Genomic DNA, 16,742 nt, shown 5'->3' with positions numbered 1-16,742 from the left:
GTACCCTCGTCTCTTTCTGGGCTGCTTGACACGTGTGAGAACTGACGGAATGGTAGGATCATGTTGTGTATGGGAGGCGTGGCACGAGTGTACCCGGGGAAAAGCGTGACAGTCTTGTTGTATTATGAAAAGTTGTGTTCATGTTTTCGTGTTCTTCCCCTTGTCGTGGGATGGTGTGACGTAAGCATGTCACCTCCTGGATGCATGCAGTCATGTGTTAAGATCACGTGTGTGGCCCAATAAAAGGGATGAGCAGCTTCCTACTCGCAACTGGATCTAGCATGTCTTTGTGTGTGATGTGCTAAAGTTGGACCTGACCTCCGCAGAGCCCATAACAGACTCGGGCAGGGTGTCCGGTATGGGCTATCCTTTCCCTCATGTCCCAATGACTATGTTCTAATGCATTTAAGTGAAGGTGGCTCCATAGGTGTCCAGTTTCTGAGTTCTAGTGAGAGCTTTTCTACAAAGTGTGGGATCTTCAACAAGACCTCTATTCCACTGAAAGAGAGCAGACACGGTTTATAAGTTCCCCTTCATTAAGTTGGGCCTGCGTTTGTTTCTGACAGGTTGTCTCCTGTGGGACTCTGGCCAACCCCTGGCCCTCTGGCTGCGTCGACCTCTGGCGAGGCGTGCGTGGCGCACGTGGCCGCCCCGCTTCCCGCCTCTTCCCATCGGGCCGCGCGATTGGGTCGGGCGACGTGACGCGCTGAAGCCGCATGTGACGTCGCCGTGCGCGCGGGCGGGGCCGGCGAATGAGCGGCGGCGGCGGCTTGAGGTGTGCGCGCGCTCGACGCACGCGCGCACACCAGGCAGCGGCGCACGCCGGCCCGAGCCAGCCAGGCCCCTCCCCCTTAGGAAGTCCGGCTCTGGACCCTGCCTGCCTTCCGGCTGCCGGGGCGGGGGGTTGTCAGGCAACGGGGCGCCGCCAGCCCGCGGGGGGCATGGGGCAGTGACGCTGTGCCGGGCCACGGGCAGGGGGCACTCGCAAAAGCCGGCGGTGAGTCGGGAGGGTGGTGCTGGGGGGGCACGGGGCGTGCGCGGGCCTCCCTCCCTCTGGGATATGGGGGGGTTGGGGGAGGTGCTGTGGCCTCTTTCTAACGGAGGGGCCACACGCCACCACACTTGCAAGAAAAGTCCTGGGAAGTGCCCTGTCCCAGCAGCCCTCCTGCTGGCAAGAGTTGCTCTCTTTACTCCGCCGGGCTCTCTAGTCTAAGCAGTGATTGCAGCAGGGGCGTGTGCTGGGGGGGGGGAGACACGACACCACTCCCCCGGCGACAAGGTGCACCTTCTCTTCATAGTCTGGCACTCGGTGCTGCAACCACAACACGTATGCACGTCAGTGACTCCTTGTGACTTTTTAATCTGCGTGTCCTTAAAAACGAATTGAATTCTACAATACCCCCAACCCCCACCACTTTATTTAAACTTTGCAAAAATAGACCAATCCCTGGAGGTTGCTTGTGACATGCACAAAAGAACCGTGCAGACTGTCTTGCAGCATTGCACGTTTAATTTACCTGGCCCCTAACACAATAGCCTGCAAATGTGTCTAATAACCTCAAAAAGCATGTGGCTTTATCTCACATCCTCTTCCAGGCTCCTCTGTGGCTTCATCACACACCCTCTTCCAGGCTCCTCTGTGGCTTCATCACACACCCTCTTCCAGGCTGCCTCTCTGTGGCTTCATCACACACCTTCTTCCAGGCTACCTCTCTGTGGCTTTATCTCGCACCCTCTTCCAGGCTGCCTCTCTGTGGCTTCATCACACATCTTCTTCCAGGCTGCCTCTCTGTGGCTTCATCACACACCTTCTTCCAGGCTGCCTCTCTGTGGCTTTATCTCGCACCCTCTTCCAGGCTCCTCTGTGGCTTCATCACGCACCCTCTTCCAGGCTGCCTCTCTGTGGCTTTATCTCGCACCCTCTTCCAGGCTGCCTCTGTGTGGCTTCATCACACACCTTCTTCCAGGCTGCCTCTCTGTGGCTTTATCTCGCACCCTCTTCCAGGCTCCTCTGTGGCTTCATCACACACCCTCTTTCCAGGCTGCCTCTCTGTGGCTTCATCACACATCCTCTTCCAGGCTGCCTCTCTGTGGCTTCATCACACACCCTCTTCCAGGCTGCCTCTCTGTGGCTTCATCACACACCCTCTTCCAGGCTGCCTCTTTGTGGCTTCATCACACACCCTCTTCCAGGCTGCCTCTCTGTGGCTTCATCACACATCTTCTTCCAGGCTGCCTCTCTGTGGCTTCATCACACATCTTCTTCCAGGCTGCCTCTCTGTGGCTTCATCACACATCTTCTTCCAGGCTGCCTCTCTGTGGCTTCATCACACACCTTCTTCCAGGCTGCCTCTCTGTGACTTTATCTCACACCCTCTTCCAGGCTGCCTCTCTGTGGCTTCATCACACACCCTCTTCCAGGCTGCCTCTCTGTGGCTTTATCTCGCACCCTCTTCCAGGCTGCGTCTCTGTGGCTTCATCACACACAAAATCCATGAGCCCCTGGCCCGCTCACTGACTAACACACAAAACCGTAGAACGCAACCTTTCCGACCTAACCCTGCCACACAAATCAGTAACCTATTACAAAAACCTTACTCCACACCCTTTCACAACTCCCTCACTTTGGGCACTCCTGAACCCTCACAGGACAAGCGCCATACTACTACCTCAGAAAAGTCAGATTCCACTCCCAACAACATAGTTAGTCCTAAAATCAAGGGAGCTTTGATCAACGCCAGATCATTGGTAGCCCATGCTACAGAAATCGCAGACCTAATACTGGCAGAAGACCTTGACTTCCTCGCCATCACCGAAACCTGGTTACACCCAGCAGCAGGCCCTATGCTCATGCTGGCAATCCCAGATAACTATACTATCCTGAGACAAGACCGACCCATCTCGAGAGGAGGCGGTGTCGCCATTATCCATAAGTGCAGTCTTACCATGAGACTAGCCACCTCTATAGATGCCCTCTCCTGCGAAATACTAGCAGTCAAAATACCTCTCACTAACACCCAAACTATCTACCGCCCACCAGGCCCTATGGGTACCTTCGATGAAGACCTCAACTCTATTCTATCCAGTAACCTTAAAAGCTCCACTCACTCACCCTAGGTGACCTCAACTTGGGTTACAATGACCCGGAAGACCATCCTGCCAGCATTATAGCTAATACTCTCACTGAATTAGGCTTTGTGCAAAGATGCACAGTACCAACACACTCGAAAGGCAGAACACTCGACTGGGTGGCCGACCACAACTGCCTAGCAAATATTACAAATATCTCACCTTTAGCCTGGACTGACCACCACTTGATATCATTCATGCTCTCCACCGATAGGCCACCACCACCGCCTATCATTAAGGCCCCACCTACCCCTACCAGAAACAAGAAAAACATGACAGCAGAAAGACTTATCCCTAATCTACTCCCCACTCTCAACACATAGCCAAACGACCTGGACCCCGAGTCCATGGTCGAACAAATTTAATAAGATTATGGCCACCTCGCTGGACCGCATCGCCCCCCTCAAACTCCGATCCAATAAACCAAAAACGGACCTCAACAAATGGTATACACCATTCCTCAAAAACCTAAGGCAGCAAAAAAGAAGTTGCAAGGCCATTTGGAAAAAATCCCCCACAGTCTCAAACAAACTCAAACTCTCCAAACTGGCTGCACTGTACAAAAAAGAAATCTACCTGGCCAAACATACCTCATTTGACTCTCTTATATCCCAAGACAAATCCAACATGAAAGAACTTTTTTCTATCCTCAAAGAAATAGAAACCCCCACAGCACCCCCTGATACTTGCACCAAAGATAAAAGCTGGTGCTCAAACATTCAAACCGCCCTAGCAAACACGATTGTGACTCTTCAAAGTAAAATCGCCAGTAAAAGAGCTTCCCTGAACAACACTCTCAATTCAAAAATTCATGACAAACCCATGCCCACCGACATAGCCTGTTTCCAGTTTGCCAAAGTCAATATTTTGGAAGTGGAAAAAATCATCTTATCTCTGAAACCGTCCAATTGCCAGGGTGACCTGTGCCCTGCTCAGCTCATCAAAGATGCTGCCCGGGACCTCGCCCCGTTCATCACAAAACTGATCAACACCTCCTTTGCCACCGGATCCATCCCTACTAACCTAAAACAATCCTGGGTACCATTATTGAAAAAACCCACCCTCGACCCTGCCATACCCACAAACTACCGACCCATAACAACCGTTCCCTTTCTCCTAAAAATTCTAGACAAAGTTGCTTATGTACAAATACAGAAGCACCTGGAAGAACACAACTTCCTAGGATCTAGACAGTCTGGGTTCCGGCCCCAACATGGGACTGAAACCGCTCTCATTGACTTAAAAGCCCAAATCGATTCGCTCAGAGACAATGGGCAAGCTGCCTTACTCCTTCTCCTTGACCTATCTGCAGCTTTCGATCTGGTCGATCACTCTGTCCTATGTTCACACCTCCACACTGCAGCTCACTTCTCAACGGAGGCCATCACGTGGATCACATCCTTCCTTAACGGCAGGACCATGCGGGTCTTCTCCCCCACAGCTGCAGCAGGCCCCATACCTATCACCTGCGGTGTTCCTCAGGGCTCCTGTGTCTCCCCCACACTATACAACATATTTACCAAGCCCCTTTTCAATGATATGGATCATCTCGGTATCACCTACACTAATTATGCAGATGATACTCAGATCCTCCTTCCGCTTTCTGGAGATTATGGACAGGATTTGGCCTTGTTAAATAGGGTGTACATCATCATCCAGGCATGGAAGGCCACTCATGGACTATGCCTGAATGATGATAAAACAGAATCATCATCCTAGGTACCTCACTTAATATAAAGAAGCTCGGCCCGGCCTACAATTCCTTCATGATTGATGGAAACAACATCAAAGTTGGACAGGAGGTCAAAACATTGGGATTCTATCTTGACTCCAATTTCTCCTTTAAAAGACAAGTGAGCTCCCTTGCATCCTCCACGGCTTACACCTGCAAATTAATCCGCACAGCTAAACCCTTCCTGTCGGATTCCAGCTGCCTGACACTCGCCAGAGCTCTTATTCTGTCTCACCTTGACTACTGTAATGCCCTATACCTGGGATCTACTAAGGCTACCACCAGCAAACTGCAAACCCTTCAGAACAATGCGCTAAGAGCAGCTTTGGGCATTTCCATAAGGGAACACATTACAAACTATAGCCTATAGAATAATTGGCTAACCACTAAAAATAAAATTCTATTAAAAACAGCATCACTCACTCACAAGTCTCTGAACAATGCCGCCCCAACTTATCTGATCAACAGATTCCACCGACAGTCCTCTTCAAGACCCACCAGAACCGCATACAAAAACTGTCTTAACTGTTCCCCACTTCAACCGGGCCACCATAGGGGGTAACAGCTTCCCGGTAAAAGCTGCCTTGTTGTGGAACTCCTTGCCTCCAAACCTTAGAATTGACATGCCCTACCAGAATTTCCGCTCACTGGTAATCTCATGGTTGAAAAGCGAGACCCACTAAGACCATGAAGTGCCCAGCACCACCTGTACAAACTGTAACTACATGTGCCTTCCTGCTTACCTGCTTGTGTGCCTTGCTTACCTGTATATAATGGCCTGTAGGCCTACCACTGATTTGTATATAACACTGGTGTAGTTATTCCTGTATTATGTATATTCTTTGTACTGTAACCAAGCTGCGAATATTCTTGTAAAGGCTGCGCCCTGATACCCCCGGGTACGCTCGCGCATTATAAATAATAAAAACAAACAAACCCTCTTCCAGGCTGCCTCTCTGTGGCCTCATCACACACCCTCTTCCAGGCTGCCTCTCTGTGGCTTTATCAGCGCACCCTCTTCCAGGCTCCTCTGTGGCTTCATCACACACCCTCTTCCAGGCTGCCTCCGGGCCACCCCTTGCACTGGGGTCTGTGTCTGTACCCATACAGCCCCCCCTTTTCTTCCTGCACTTATCAGACCTACCCTGTCTGCTGCCTTAAACCTAGCATTTGCAAATTGCTGGCTGCATTACCACTGTTTGTTGCCTTTATTATTTATTTATTGTTATTTATCTATTTCTCCTCTGCTTCGCACTTTCCACCCCTCCACCTTCCATGCACTTTTCCTCTCCCCCTCTCCCATGCACTTGCTCGTTCTCAATGTCACTGGGCCTAGTAAGATTGCTGTTTTGTTCTCCCCTGTTCCCCTCCCTTGCCTTGTTGCGCTCTGAAACACTTGTTTACGAGCGCAATAGAAATAAAATATCAATCAATCAATCTGTGGCTTCATCACACACCCCCCTTGTGAGAAATTGCTAGAGTGCCATTTGTGTTTGGTTTTCACTGTGCCATTTTGCTCAGTTTTCACGCTTGCTCAAACTTGTCTACAATTTAACTAGGGAGTTGTGTATACTTTTCTTGACTGATTTTAACTTGCTTTATTAACTGTGAATAATGTGTTGAACTAGAAGTGTGTAAAATAAATATATATATTCTTTTTAATACAAAGCTTTGGTCAGTGTTTCCTTCTGTCATAGCACTGTAGCCCTATTGTGTAAACCCTGAATACTGCTCATCTCCCTCTTGAGATACGTCTGACTGCTTAGCCACAGCTACCAACTAAATCTTTGTTGTGCAGACTGATACTAAAAGGGATGTATTGCTTATACCTGTGGTCTTAATCTTCTGTAGTGCTCCCTAAGGGAACTGCACAGGATTCTGCCTAACACTGGTCTACACTTGCGCTCTGGAACACTTGTGTATGAGCGTAATAGAAATAAAATATCAATATCACCCTCTTCAAGACTCCACTCTCTGACTTCATCACACACCCTCTTCCAGACTCCTCTCTGTGGCTTCATCACACACCCTCTTCCAGACTGTAGGGCATACGGAAAGTAGTATAGTAGGGCAGTTAATAATCTCTGATTTTTCTGTTTACAAGTGTGAAATGATCACACAGTCCTGACTCTTATGCTAGGTTCACTTAATTCTACTTTCTGGTACTTGTAGGTGTGAATATTTATAATGTGGAGAAAAACACTTGGAGTACAATAATTCAAAATGGTTTCTGCTGAGTGAGCAAGAATGGCACACCATGACTTACAAGGTGTTTCATCACAGCTGCTTCTCGGTGGGGATCTTGGGTGAAGAACATGGGCAGTGCTGCTTTTAAATATAAATTACTATTGTGCTGCACAACCTACACTTTTACTACTTGATGTTCTGAGATCTTGTGTGCAACATGCAAGCACATTCTTGAATTATGGCAGGGCTGCACCTTTTTTCTTTTGCTCCGCAGTCAATAAAATGAGTGAGACCGAGCTGGTTAATTGTAGCCTTTGTTATTGCAATGGTGTAAAGAAGCAACACTGTTGTAGCACACAGTTGCAAAAACGCTTTGAAGAGAATTGTCAGTAAAGGACAGGCTGACAGAAAAACTGAAATGGAGACAGGAGAATATAGAGGTGGTGGGAAATCTCACCACATTTCTTACCAGGCCCAACCAAACAATGCCACAACATGCCTTCCAATCCTCTAAAGTGTTCCTGGCAGTTTAAATAAACTGGCTGGGGCAGTAGTAAAACTCTACTCAGTAGAATGTGATTGCTTATAAGCAGACCTTAATAGCTATCATACTCTAGTGTGTGTGGAGTCCAGAAAGAAGTACAAGTATCTGGGTCACTACCACAAAATATGTACCATATTTTTGATGCCACCACCTGCCAAACAATGGCATGTTGGGGATAGAGTGGTGTTTCCGAAGAGAAAACAGCAGTCTTTGCGGTTTCTGGAGCCCAGTCTTAAAATGGTATCTGTTGGTAAGAGGAGTTTGGCATGAGAGTGGTTGTGCTGGACCACTACCAGGAAGCTTGAACTGCTGGTTTCTGTGTGAGGGAAGCGTATTAATGTTGAATGTGCTGTCGCAGTCCCATGGGTCGGAACCCTGCACCTCTGATGCTCATACTGAACCTGTTGTGCTTTGTTCCTATTAGTGCATTATAAATTACGTGGGAGGGAAGCCTGCATATAGAATGGGGAAATAAAACTTGCACTGCTGCCTGTGCTGTACCTTTGTTGCTACAAATACATTTTATCTTAACTATAGTGAGGCGACCGCCAGCTGCCCTGCAATACATAATGATGTAGAGGACGTTTGGCTGGTGGTTTTTTTTCTGTGGCTTCTGTGTAACAAAGGTTTTACTGATTGCTGAGCACGCTGTTTCATAAAGATGTGTATATTATTTATTAACGATTATTTATTAACGTGGTTTTAAAAAAAATGATGGATCGTTGGGGTAATTACTTGCGTGCAGTACTTTACTAATAGTAAACTGAAGCCATGAGGGTTCTGGTATTAGGAGTTTGCTTAACCTACATGGAGTTTACGGTACATAGCAACAAAGTTTATCCTATTCGATTCATTGATACAAACACACACACTTGCATTGAACAGAAAACAAATGCCATCAAACTTACAGTACAATAACTATAGCATCCCTAGAATTAATCAATAATGCAATTAAAAAACTTTAAACATGTTATAACAATATATATACATGGATGTAAACGTTAGTAGGCATTCCAAGTCTGCCATGTTGACCCCTATTGGCGTACTCTTCAGTAAGGTCCCTCTAATTCTCAAAGCAATGTTGAAAAATCCCAGCAAAGAACACGCTATAAATAGTGTCTCTTCCTTTAACAGGAAAACAAAGGCAGGTTTACGATGTCTGAAATTCTCAGATTTGAGAATTGGAATCACAAAGCGCTGACGGGGATGCGCATAAAGAGGGCAGAAGAATGACAAGTGTAGCATAAGACTGTTTTCTTTCATCGTTATATTTGTTCCAGAAGCAAGATTCTGAATCACATCGCTGCTGGGTATGTACTAGTTGGGAAAAACAAAATAAAGTAGGTCATAATAAATGAGCTGAAATTTAGGCTAGCTTTGCGCAGTGGAAGGTATTCTCTTGCGTGCCAGCCACCTACTGAGCAATGTTGATGTGAAGAAGGGGGGGTCCAGGAAGAGCAGCCTGCCAAGTAATGCAACATCTGTAGGTGGTGCATGGTCCGCCCAGAGTCTGCCTTCTTTACCCGTTTCAATATCTGCCGATATCACAGACGACTAGACACCAAAGACGGGTAGGCTTTGAGGGTTAGGCCCCCTTGTGGGCTGTGTGTAGATAGCCGCAGGAAAGCATTGAGTACAGAGGGTGCGCAGCAGAGTAGATTAGTGGTTTGTGGATCTGCTGAAGCAAGGGAAAAAAATACTTCAAGGTCCTCATTGAGAATCAAACAATTAAATAGGCTGTAGGAGACCAAAACCTGTGGGTAGGGTGACCAGCATTGCTGAAGCATTGTGGGTCAAAGAAACCCCAGCCAATCCTGTGACACGCAACTAATTGACAAATAGCCCATACAATCCCATGCATTATTAGGCCACTTTTTACATGCTTTATAATATAAATACTAACAGATGGATCTAGAGAGTGGGGAAGTAAGGATGATGGTGCAGTTGAAGGTCCCAAACGATACCCGGCTTACTGAGAGCCATAACTAATGGCTGGGAGAAGGCTGGAGAGAGCTGACTGGAGGCTATAATCCCAGCTCCTGGCCATGACCAGAGACTATCGAGGAGAGAATAGTTACTAATATCCTTCTTGGGGGGGGGGGGGAATGAGGGGGGTAGGGGCGCATACGTAGACCCTGGAAGGAATCAGTATTACTTGGAGAGGCCAAGACTCGGCAGTTTGTGGCCGACTCTTGGCTGGGGGTGAGGATGACTTAAGTGTGACGAGTGCTGAAGCGGCAGTGGTGGGTGTGGGCCCAACACATTCCTACTGGCAACAGTCTAAGGTGTCTAAAGGGTTACAATTTCAAAGCGCAAGTTACTAGCCGTGTATAAAAGCTTTCACCACCTTAGTTCTCCACATGGACACAATGCATCTATTCTTACTCGCCATTGGCGAGTGCACGGTTTGAAGCATGTGAGTAATATATTCTGTATTGCTGGTAGGCGTGTGGCACAAGAAACTGGTAATGGTGCCTGTGGTCGGAGGGTGGCATCATCTGAAGCTTTGGAACTTGGGCATTTGGCCATAGAATCGAGAGACTGTACTTGAACGTTGGCTCCACGGTCCTATTCGGAAACCAAATTGATGCCTGTTTGGCTACGCCTCCGTCCTGACATTGTTTACCCCATTGCAATGGCATATGAGGAGGGACTCTCAGCTTGTAGGTGGTGTTTGGTTATTTTCCCACCCATGCCCATTCTAATCACTATGGCCATTCCCACCCGGTTCTCGTTCCTCTCCACGCAAAACACCTTCTCATGGGAACTCTTTGAGCTCACTTTAATCAAGCCTTACCATCAAACTTTGCACTCAAGGTACCTGCCAGTGTTATTTATAAAGCAGTCTTCTGCACAAGTCTCTAGTTTTTTGGTGATCATGCACCGTAACAACAAATTAATTATTCGTTAACCTGCTGCTGTAAAGCTTGTGCGCGTTGTCTGGCCTCGCCATTTGTCTCATCTTTGTTTGGTCTGGCTCTCCAGACACGCAAATAAATAAGTTTTGACAATGAATAGTTAGAAACACAAATGATTTCTGTACTCAGTTTTTTTTCTTTGTTGCTTTATGAAAACTTGCACCTGTGCGCGAGGCTCCTCCTCACTCGGCACTGTTCCTTCGGGGGATTTTGTTTTTTGGGTGTGTGTTTTTATCTCTGGATGAAGAAGTGAAAGTGGTAGAGGACTGTTTTGGGTAAAACCCTTAGCATGGAAGACGCAAATTTTAGTTTTGGCACCATTTTTATTTTCATGTTACAAAATCAGTCTGTCACTTCTTCCATCTGTAGTTTGTAAAAAAACGGGTTAGATGAACTTGCTAATGTGACCCCTTTTTTTTCCTTTAAAATTCACACGGAATTGTCGTTATGAAGAGGGCGTATTCAGTTTGTTTCAAACACAATATCACTGTTAAAGATTTTAGTAAAGGGGGGCGCAGGGTAGGGTTAAGTACAACAAAGTACGTTTTTCTCAGGCAGATGATGGAACTTTTTGAAGCTGAAATATTTAGTGATTGATTCCTTCTCCCCACCGCAGAGAGACTCTCCAGATGAAGACCAAAGTGGAGCACTTTAAACCCCAGCTTCTGGGCAGTGAGCCAACACTCGTGGCCGACACAGCAAGTATGTGGATCCTTGAGTAAAAAAGGCCTGGCTGCATCTTGGGCTTAAAAGCATCTCGATGCATCTCTGTGCTTTGCCTCTTTCATGAATACTGAAACGGCGCCCTTCATAATGGAGGACTACACGACCAGGACGTATGGCACGGGGGGACTTGACAACCGACCCTTGTTTGGAGAAACTTCAGCAAGGGTAAGAACTTGATCTTTTATGCTAAGCTCAATTATGAATCCTTGCTAGTGTTTGGTCGCAATTTAGCCTTTTCATATAATTTTAGATTGAGGAAAAAGGTTGCGGGCAATCTTATCTTTCTAGAAGTTAATCATGATTGTAACTTCTTTTTGAATCAGCCCCCAGTGTGTTCCTGTGTGTAAGATATGCGGGAAAGCTGAGGTTGTTCACCCCAGGGATCCTTTCTTCGGGTGGCCAGAGGAGGAGCGTCATTGGGCGAGGCGCAGTATCCTAAACATTTGTTTGAATTTTTTAAAATTATTATTTTTAAATTTTTTTTTTGCACACACCCCTACCAGACAACCCCTCTGTCTTTGTGGAATATTGTCATCAGAGTCCCGTCCTACCCCAATCCTTTTTCCTTACGGAAAAGGAGACTGTACCATCAGGGGAAACCAAGACCATCCCAAAACCATCCCAAAACCCCAATGCAAATTTTACCTCTCCTTCCGTGAAATCCACTTCTCAGCAACCTTGTAACCAAAACCCCCTTTTATGACAAAAATCTACCCTATTTTTCTTTCCCTTTCATAGGACACTACAATTCCCATAATTCCATTCCTCTACTAGAACACCAAAAGGCTGAGACGAGGAAGAGAGGGTCTAAGAGTATCAAGATTACAAAATGAAAACACACTGATAGTCTGTCCTCTGCTTATCGCACTCTGACAGTAGACTGTCCCACTAATAGAGGCAGGCAGAGTCAAACAGACCCAACCCTGACCCAACACCTGCAGCCAATTACCAATTCACAGGTATATAAAAGAAGACTGCTGAGTGGGAGAAGGTAGTTGCTCTTGGGAATGCAGGAAGGAGGCTGCAAAGCTGAGTCCGGCAGAGGAACCCTACCTAAGTACCAAGCAATCGGAGCGCGAGCTGGCCATGCTGGATGGTACCTAGAAGCCAGAGCAGGGAGAGCTGCTCGGAGCCAGATATGTCCAGGAAAGTGTTCATTCCTTGGGGCATTGACAAACATTTGCTCTGTGTTGCGTTCTTACTTTTGATATCATGAATTCCTCACAGATGCCAATTGATTGTACCGCCCCATAAACCCATCTTAGCCACTAGATGTGGTGCGTGAGAGAGTAAAAGGGACTTTAGTACTTAATGAGGCGGTAAAGGCTTGCATACGTGGTAGTCTGCAAATATTCTGGTTCTGTACCTTTAACCTTGATATTAAAAGGGTTCCATTTACCCTGAACATGCCAATACTAATGACCGTTGCTGTGAAAATCCCTTGAAATACACAGGCGCACGAAGCAATTTTGCTTTTAGAAATACTGTATTCGAATATTACAAGCGATGATCCCTCTTATTTTGCATTGACTGTTAATTTTAGTGACGTCCTTCAGATACACTGCCATTTTGTGGCGTTTGTATAGCTGGAGAATTACTTTAAAAGTAATTGTTCTGACCCCGCCTCAATTATTCTCATTCTTGTACAAAACAATGGCTCTGTGTGGGGATTGTTTGTTGTTTAAAAAAAAAAAAAAACTATTACACAAGCCACTCTTGGTTTAGCACTACCTAATCGCAGAAACTATTTCATAGGGATACAGATGGGAATGAGATGGAATATGAGGAGGGACACACTTGTGGGTTGCGTTTGCTTTTTTACCCACTCATTGACCACACTAATTCCAATGGCTACTCCCATCGACTCCCTGCCTGCTCCTTCCTGTCCAGAATACACAGCCTCTTGGGATCTGTTGGAGCTGGGTCATCAGACTGTATGCTTAATAGAGCCCACAGGTGTTATTTCTAAGCAGTTTTCTTTTTAAAGTTAATGGCTTGATTGTAGCTGGAAAGAAGCACCTGATGTAATAAAAATGTCTTAATCTAGTGTGCCTTCAACCACTTGACCTATAAAGCAGTATGTACATCCTTGCATTGAAGTCTTGTTAAACAAGCGTGTCAAATGTTTTGGTTTGTGCATAGGTATTGGCCATTTGCCAGGCACTGACAAACAACACCTACCCACATACTTGCACCATTTTCCCGCTCTTGCCTACTGATGACCAGGTAGAACCATTGTGGCCGTGTCTGGTTAATGCATACACACAAGCCAAACATTTTAGCTTTACAAATACCTGTTGTTTGTTGCTTTCTTTAACAGCTCCCCCAGCTATATAGAGCTGTATTTGTCCTCCCTTTAGGGGCCGTGTGGGTGAGGACTGAAATTTAAATGTACAAGAGAAAATCCCACAAAAACAGCTTCCTCTCTTTGAGGCTAGAAGGTGGTTTCTATCACTGACATATACACATAGACACTGTTCAACATAATTCAATAGTCAAACCCATGGTTATCAAAGCAAACATTCATATTTTAATATTTATACACATATAAAACATATTTCTAATGAAACACAATTCATCTAAAAAGACAGTAATGATTCACACAATCAAAGCACCATTTCATCTTTGGTATATATGCATCAAGACACAATTTTACAGAAACAATAAATTCAACACCCCTCATTTTTGTTTTATCAAACCAGCTCCTTTGTCCCTTTAAAAAGGAGCTGGTTTGAAGACACAAAAATGAAGGGTGTTGAATTTATTGTTTCTGTAAAATTGTGTCTTGATGCATATATACCAAAGATGAAATGGTGCTTTGGTTGTGTGAATCATTGCTGTCTTTTTAGATGAATTGTGTTTCATTAGAAGTATGTTTTATATGTGTATAAATATTAAAATATGAATGTTAGCTTTGATAACCATGGGTTTGACTATTGAATTACGTTGAACAGTGTCTGTGTATACGTCAAGGTGGGTGATAGAAACCACCTTCTAGCCTCAAAGGGGGGAAGCTGTTTTTGTGGGATTTTCTCTTGTACATTTAGCTTTAACAGGTCTTCAATCTTGATAGTAAAAACAACCACATAATATGTTAAGTAGAGAAAGAAGACAACCCCTTGCACTTCGCACTTTAACTGCAGCTCTACAACATGTTTGATGAACGATTATTCGTTTTTAATAATGCTTGAGTTAAGTCATAAAACTTAACTGGGCTTATTAAGTCCAGTTTTTCTTGTGCAAAAGAGCAGCCAGGCTCTACATGTTGTCAAGCTGCATTTACCAAGCGCAAAGTGCAAGGGGTTTTATTTTTTCTCTACTTAGTTTCGAGTGGTATACGGGTTACCACGTATCTCTCGCGCCTTGCTGCTGGTAAACTATAAACCTTAGAACCTAGCGCAATTGGACACAGTCTAGCCATGCCACACTATGTTAAGATTTGCATGTGGTCACGTCACCGGTAAATTGGTAAGTATGCAAAATATGCCTAAATTAACTACCATTGGTCATCTCAAGTCACCCTCAATATTTTCGCAAGTGCATAACTGAGCAAACAGATTCTTTTTTTTACATGTAGTTTGGCACTGCTGGACTCTGCACGTTCTGCTTTAAGGTTAATGAGCACATTTACTAACATTTAAAACTAGCCCTCACGGTCCCCTGCAATGTCTGTACTTGGGGAGAGTTGTTTGGTAGTGAAAGGATTAATTGCATGTAAGTGGCTGAATGGTCCTGTGACAAGCCCACAAGAGACTAGCGAGATGAGCCCGCTCCGCAATACTCTCCCTAGAGTGGGATCTCACCGGGAGAAACTTCCCCCCCCCCCCCCTTTGGAACAAGGACTTACGTTCCGGTGAGGGACTGACTCGCTCCAGCTAAACGCATCATGGCATACATGGGATGTGCTCAAATATCTGAAGACCTGAATTGTCAAAACTGGGAGATCATTCTCTGAGACGAGACGATCTTGCCCCTTTAAATCAGCACACCCTCCTTACTGGGCCGAGTAAGTCAGACAGCATACATAAAGCCAGGGAGGTGAGAGAAAACAGAGAGGTGAGTGAAGTCTGAAAGGGGTCTACTGGATTTCTCTCTGTCACTATCTTGCTGAGATAACCCCGAGTCTGGCTTTTGATTCATTTTGTATGTCCAACATTGTCACCATAATTAACTGCATGCATTATCTGCTACATCGCACCAAATTGTATGCCTTTCGATATAACTGGTTTGTACCACTAACCAGCAGTCCATCTGTCCCCTAGTGTATGCTGATTGTCATCTACTGTTCATACATTTGCACTGTTATATAATAAAAACAATTTCAAAATAAATCTGCTATGATTAGATGTTGTTTTATTGGTGGGTGGCACTAGAAGTGTACATGTAATTTTCAGGATATACTGATGACCTATTTTAAATTTGTTTTGAAGAAATCTAAATTGCTCCTCATATAATGCAAATGTTTTCTCCTCCATCAGTGAACGAACAGTACACCAGAATGTTTCACTAGTGTGCATAGATTTCTTTACAGCGTTCGTGCAGGTAGATGTCAAAGATTTATCAGGTGCCAGGCAGTAGAATAGAATGGTTACCTTTTTAATACTTAGAAACATAATTCAGTGCCGCATTTACAGTAAGCTATTCTGTTTAGTGTTGGTAAAGATTTCTCATTTAGCAACATTCCCTCTTGAGGAGAACCATCTCCGGTTCCGGAAGCACCTCAAGACCTTCCTCTTTTCTTCTGCCTTCGCTCCCCCTCTCCCTTGCTGATCTGTTCTCCCTTGGCACCGTGCACCTGGCCACCCTCTGTCTTTTGGGCCCAGGTACCTGCTCATCTTGCCACTCTCCCGCACTGCCTCCGGGCCACCCCTTGCACTGGGGTCTGTATCTGTACCCATACAGCCCCACCCCCCCCCTTTTCTTCCTGCACTTATCAGACCTACCCTGTTTGCTGCCTTAAACCTAGCACTTGCAAATTGCTGGCTGCATTACCACTGTTTGTTGCCTTTATTATTTATTTATTGTTATTTATCTCTTTCTCCTCTGCTTCGCGCTTTCCACCTCTTCCCCCCTTCCATGCACTTTTCCCCTCCCCTCTCTCCCATGCACTTGCGCGTTCTCAATGTCACTGGGCCTAGTAAGATCGCTGTTTTGTTCTCCCCTATTCCCCTCCCTTGCCTTGTCGCGCTCTGAAACACTTGTGTACGAGTGCGATAGAAATAAAACATCAATCAATCAATTGTTTCTATGGACCCTCAATCTTTTTTTTTTAAATTTTTTTTTAAAAACTTTTTTTAATTATATTTCAACCAACAAAACAATACAGACCAAATATACAGTACAAGATGCCACAATACAGTTTCGAATGTGTACATTATACAATTTGATCTCCGCTCCCCCCAACCCACCCCCCCCCTACAAGCACGTCAAGTCTGTTTACTCTGTGTTCACGCCGCGCAGTGGGGTTCGTTCTCCATTGGAATCTGCCAAATCTGGCATCGTTCCA

At 45.6% G+C, this 16,742-nt stretch overlaps 1 protein-coding gene across 1 annotated transcript in view; it reads left to right on the top strand.

Annotated features, from left to right (window-relative positions):
* The first annotated feature begins 802 nt into the window (after nt 1-802).
* Nucleotides 803-16,742, top strand: part of TMEM243 (transmembrane protein 243) — a 46,704-nt gene continuing 30,764 nt past the window's right edge. Inside the window, exons 1-2 of the mRNA XM_069627829.1 lie at nt 803-997; nt 11,127-11,401. Coding sequence (XP_069483930.1) covers nt 11,297-11,401 — 105 coding nt within the window. The 5' untranslated portion in view covers nt 803-997; nt 11,127-11,296. The remainder of the gene's footprint in view (nt 998-11,126; nt 11,402-16,742) is intronic.

The sequence above is a fragment of the Ambystoma mexicanum genome, chromosome 12 (assembly GCF_040938575.1).
Source record: "Ambystoma mexicanum isolate Mex_15411 chromosome 12, UKY_AmexF1_1, whole genome shotgun sequence".
NCBI lineage: Eukaryota > Metazoa > Chordata > Amphibia > Caudata > Ambystomatidae > Ambystoma > Ambystoma mexicanum.
This window is presented reverse-complemented; position numbering and strand designations above follow the sequence as displayed.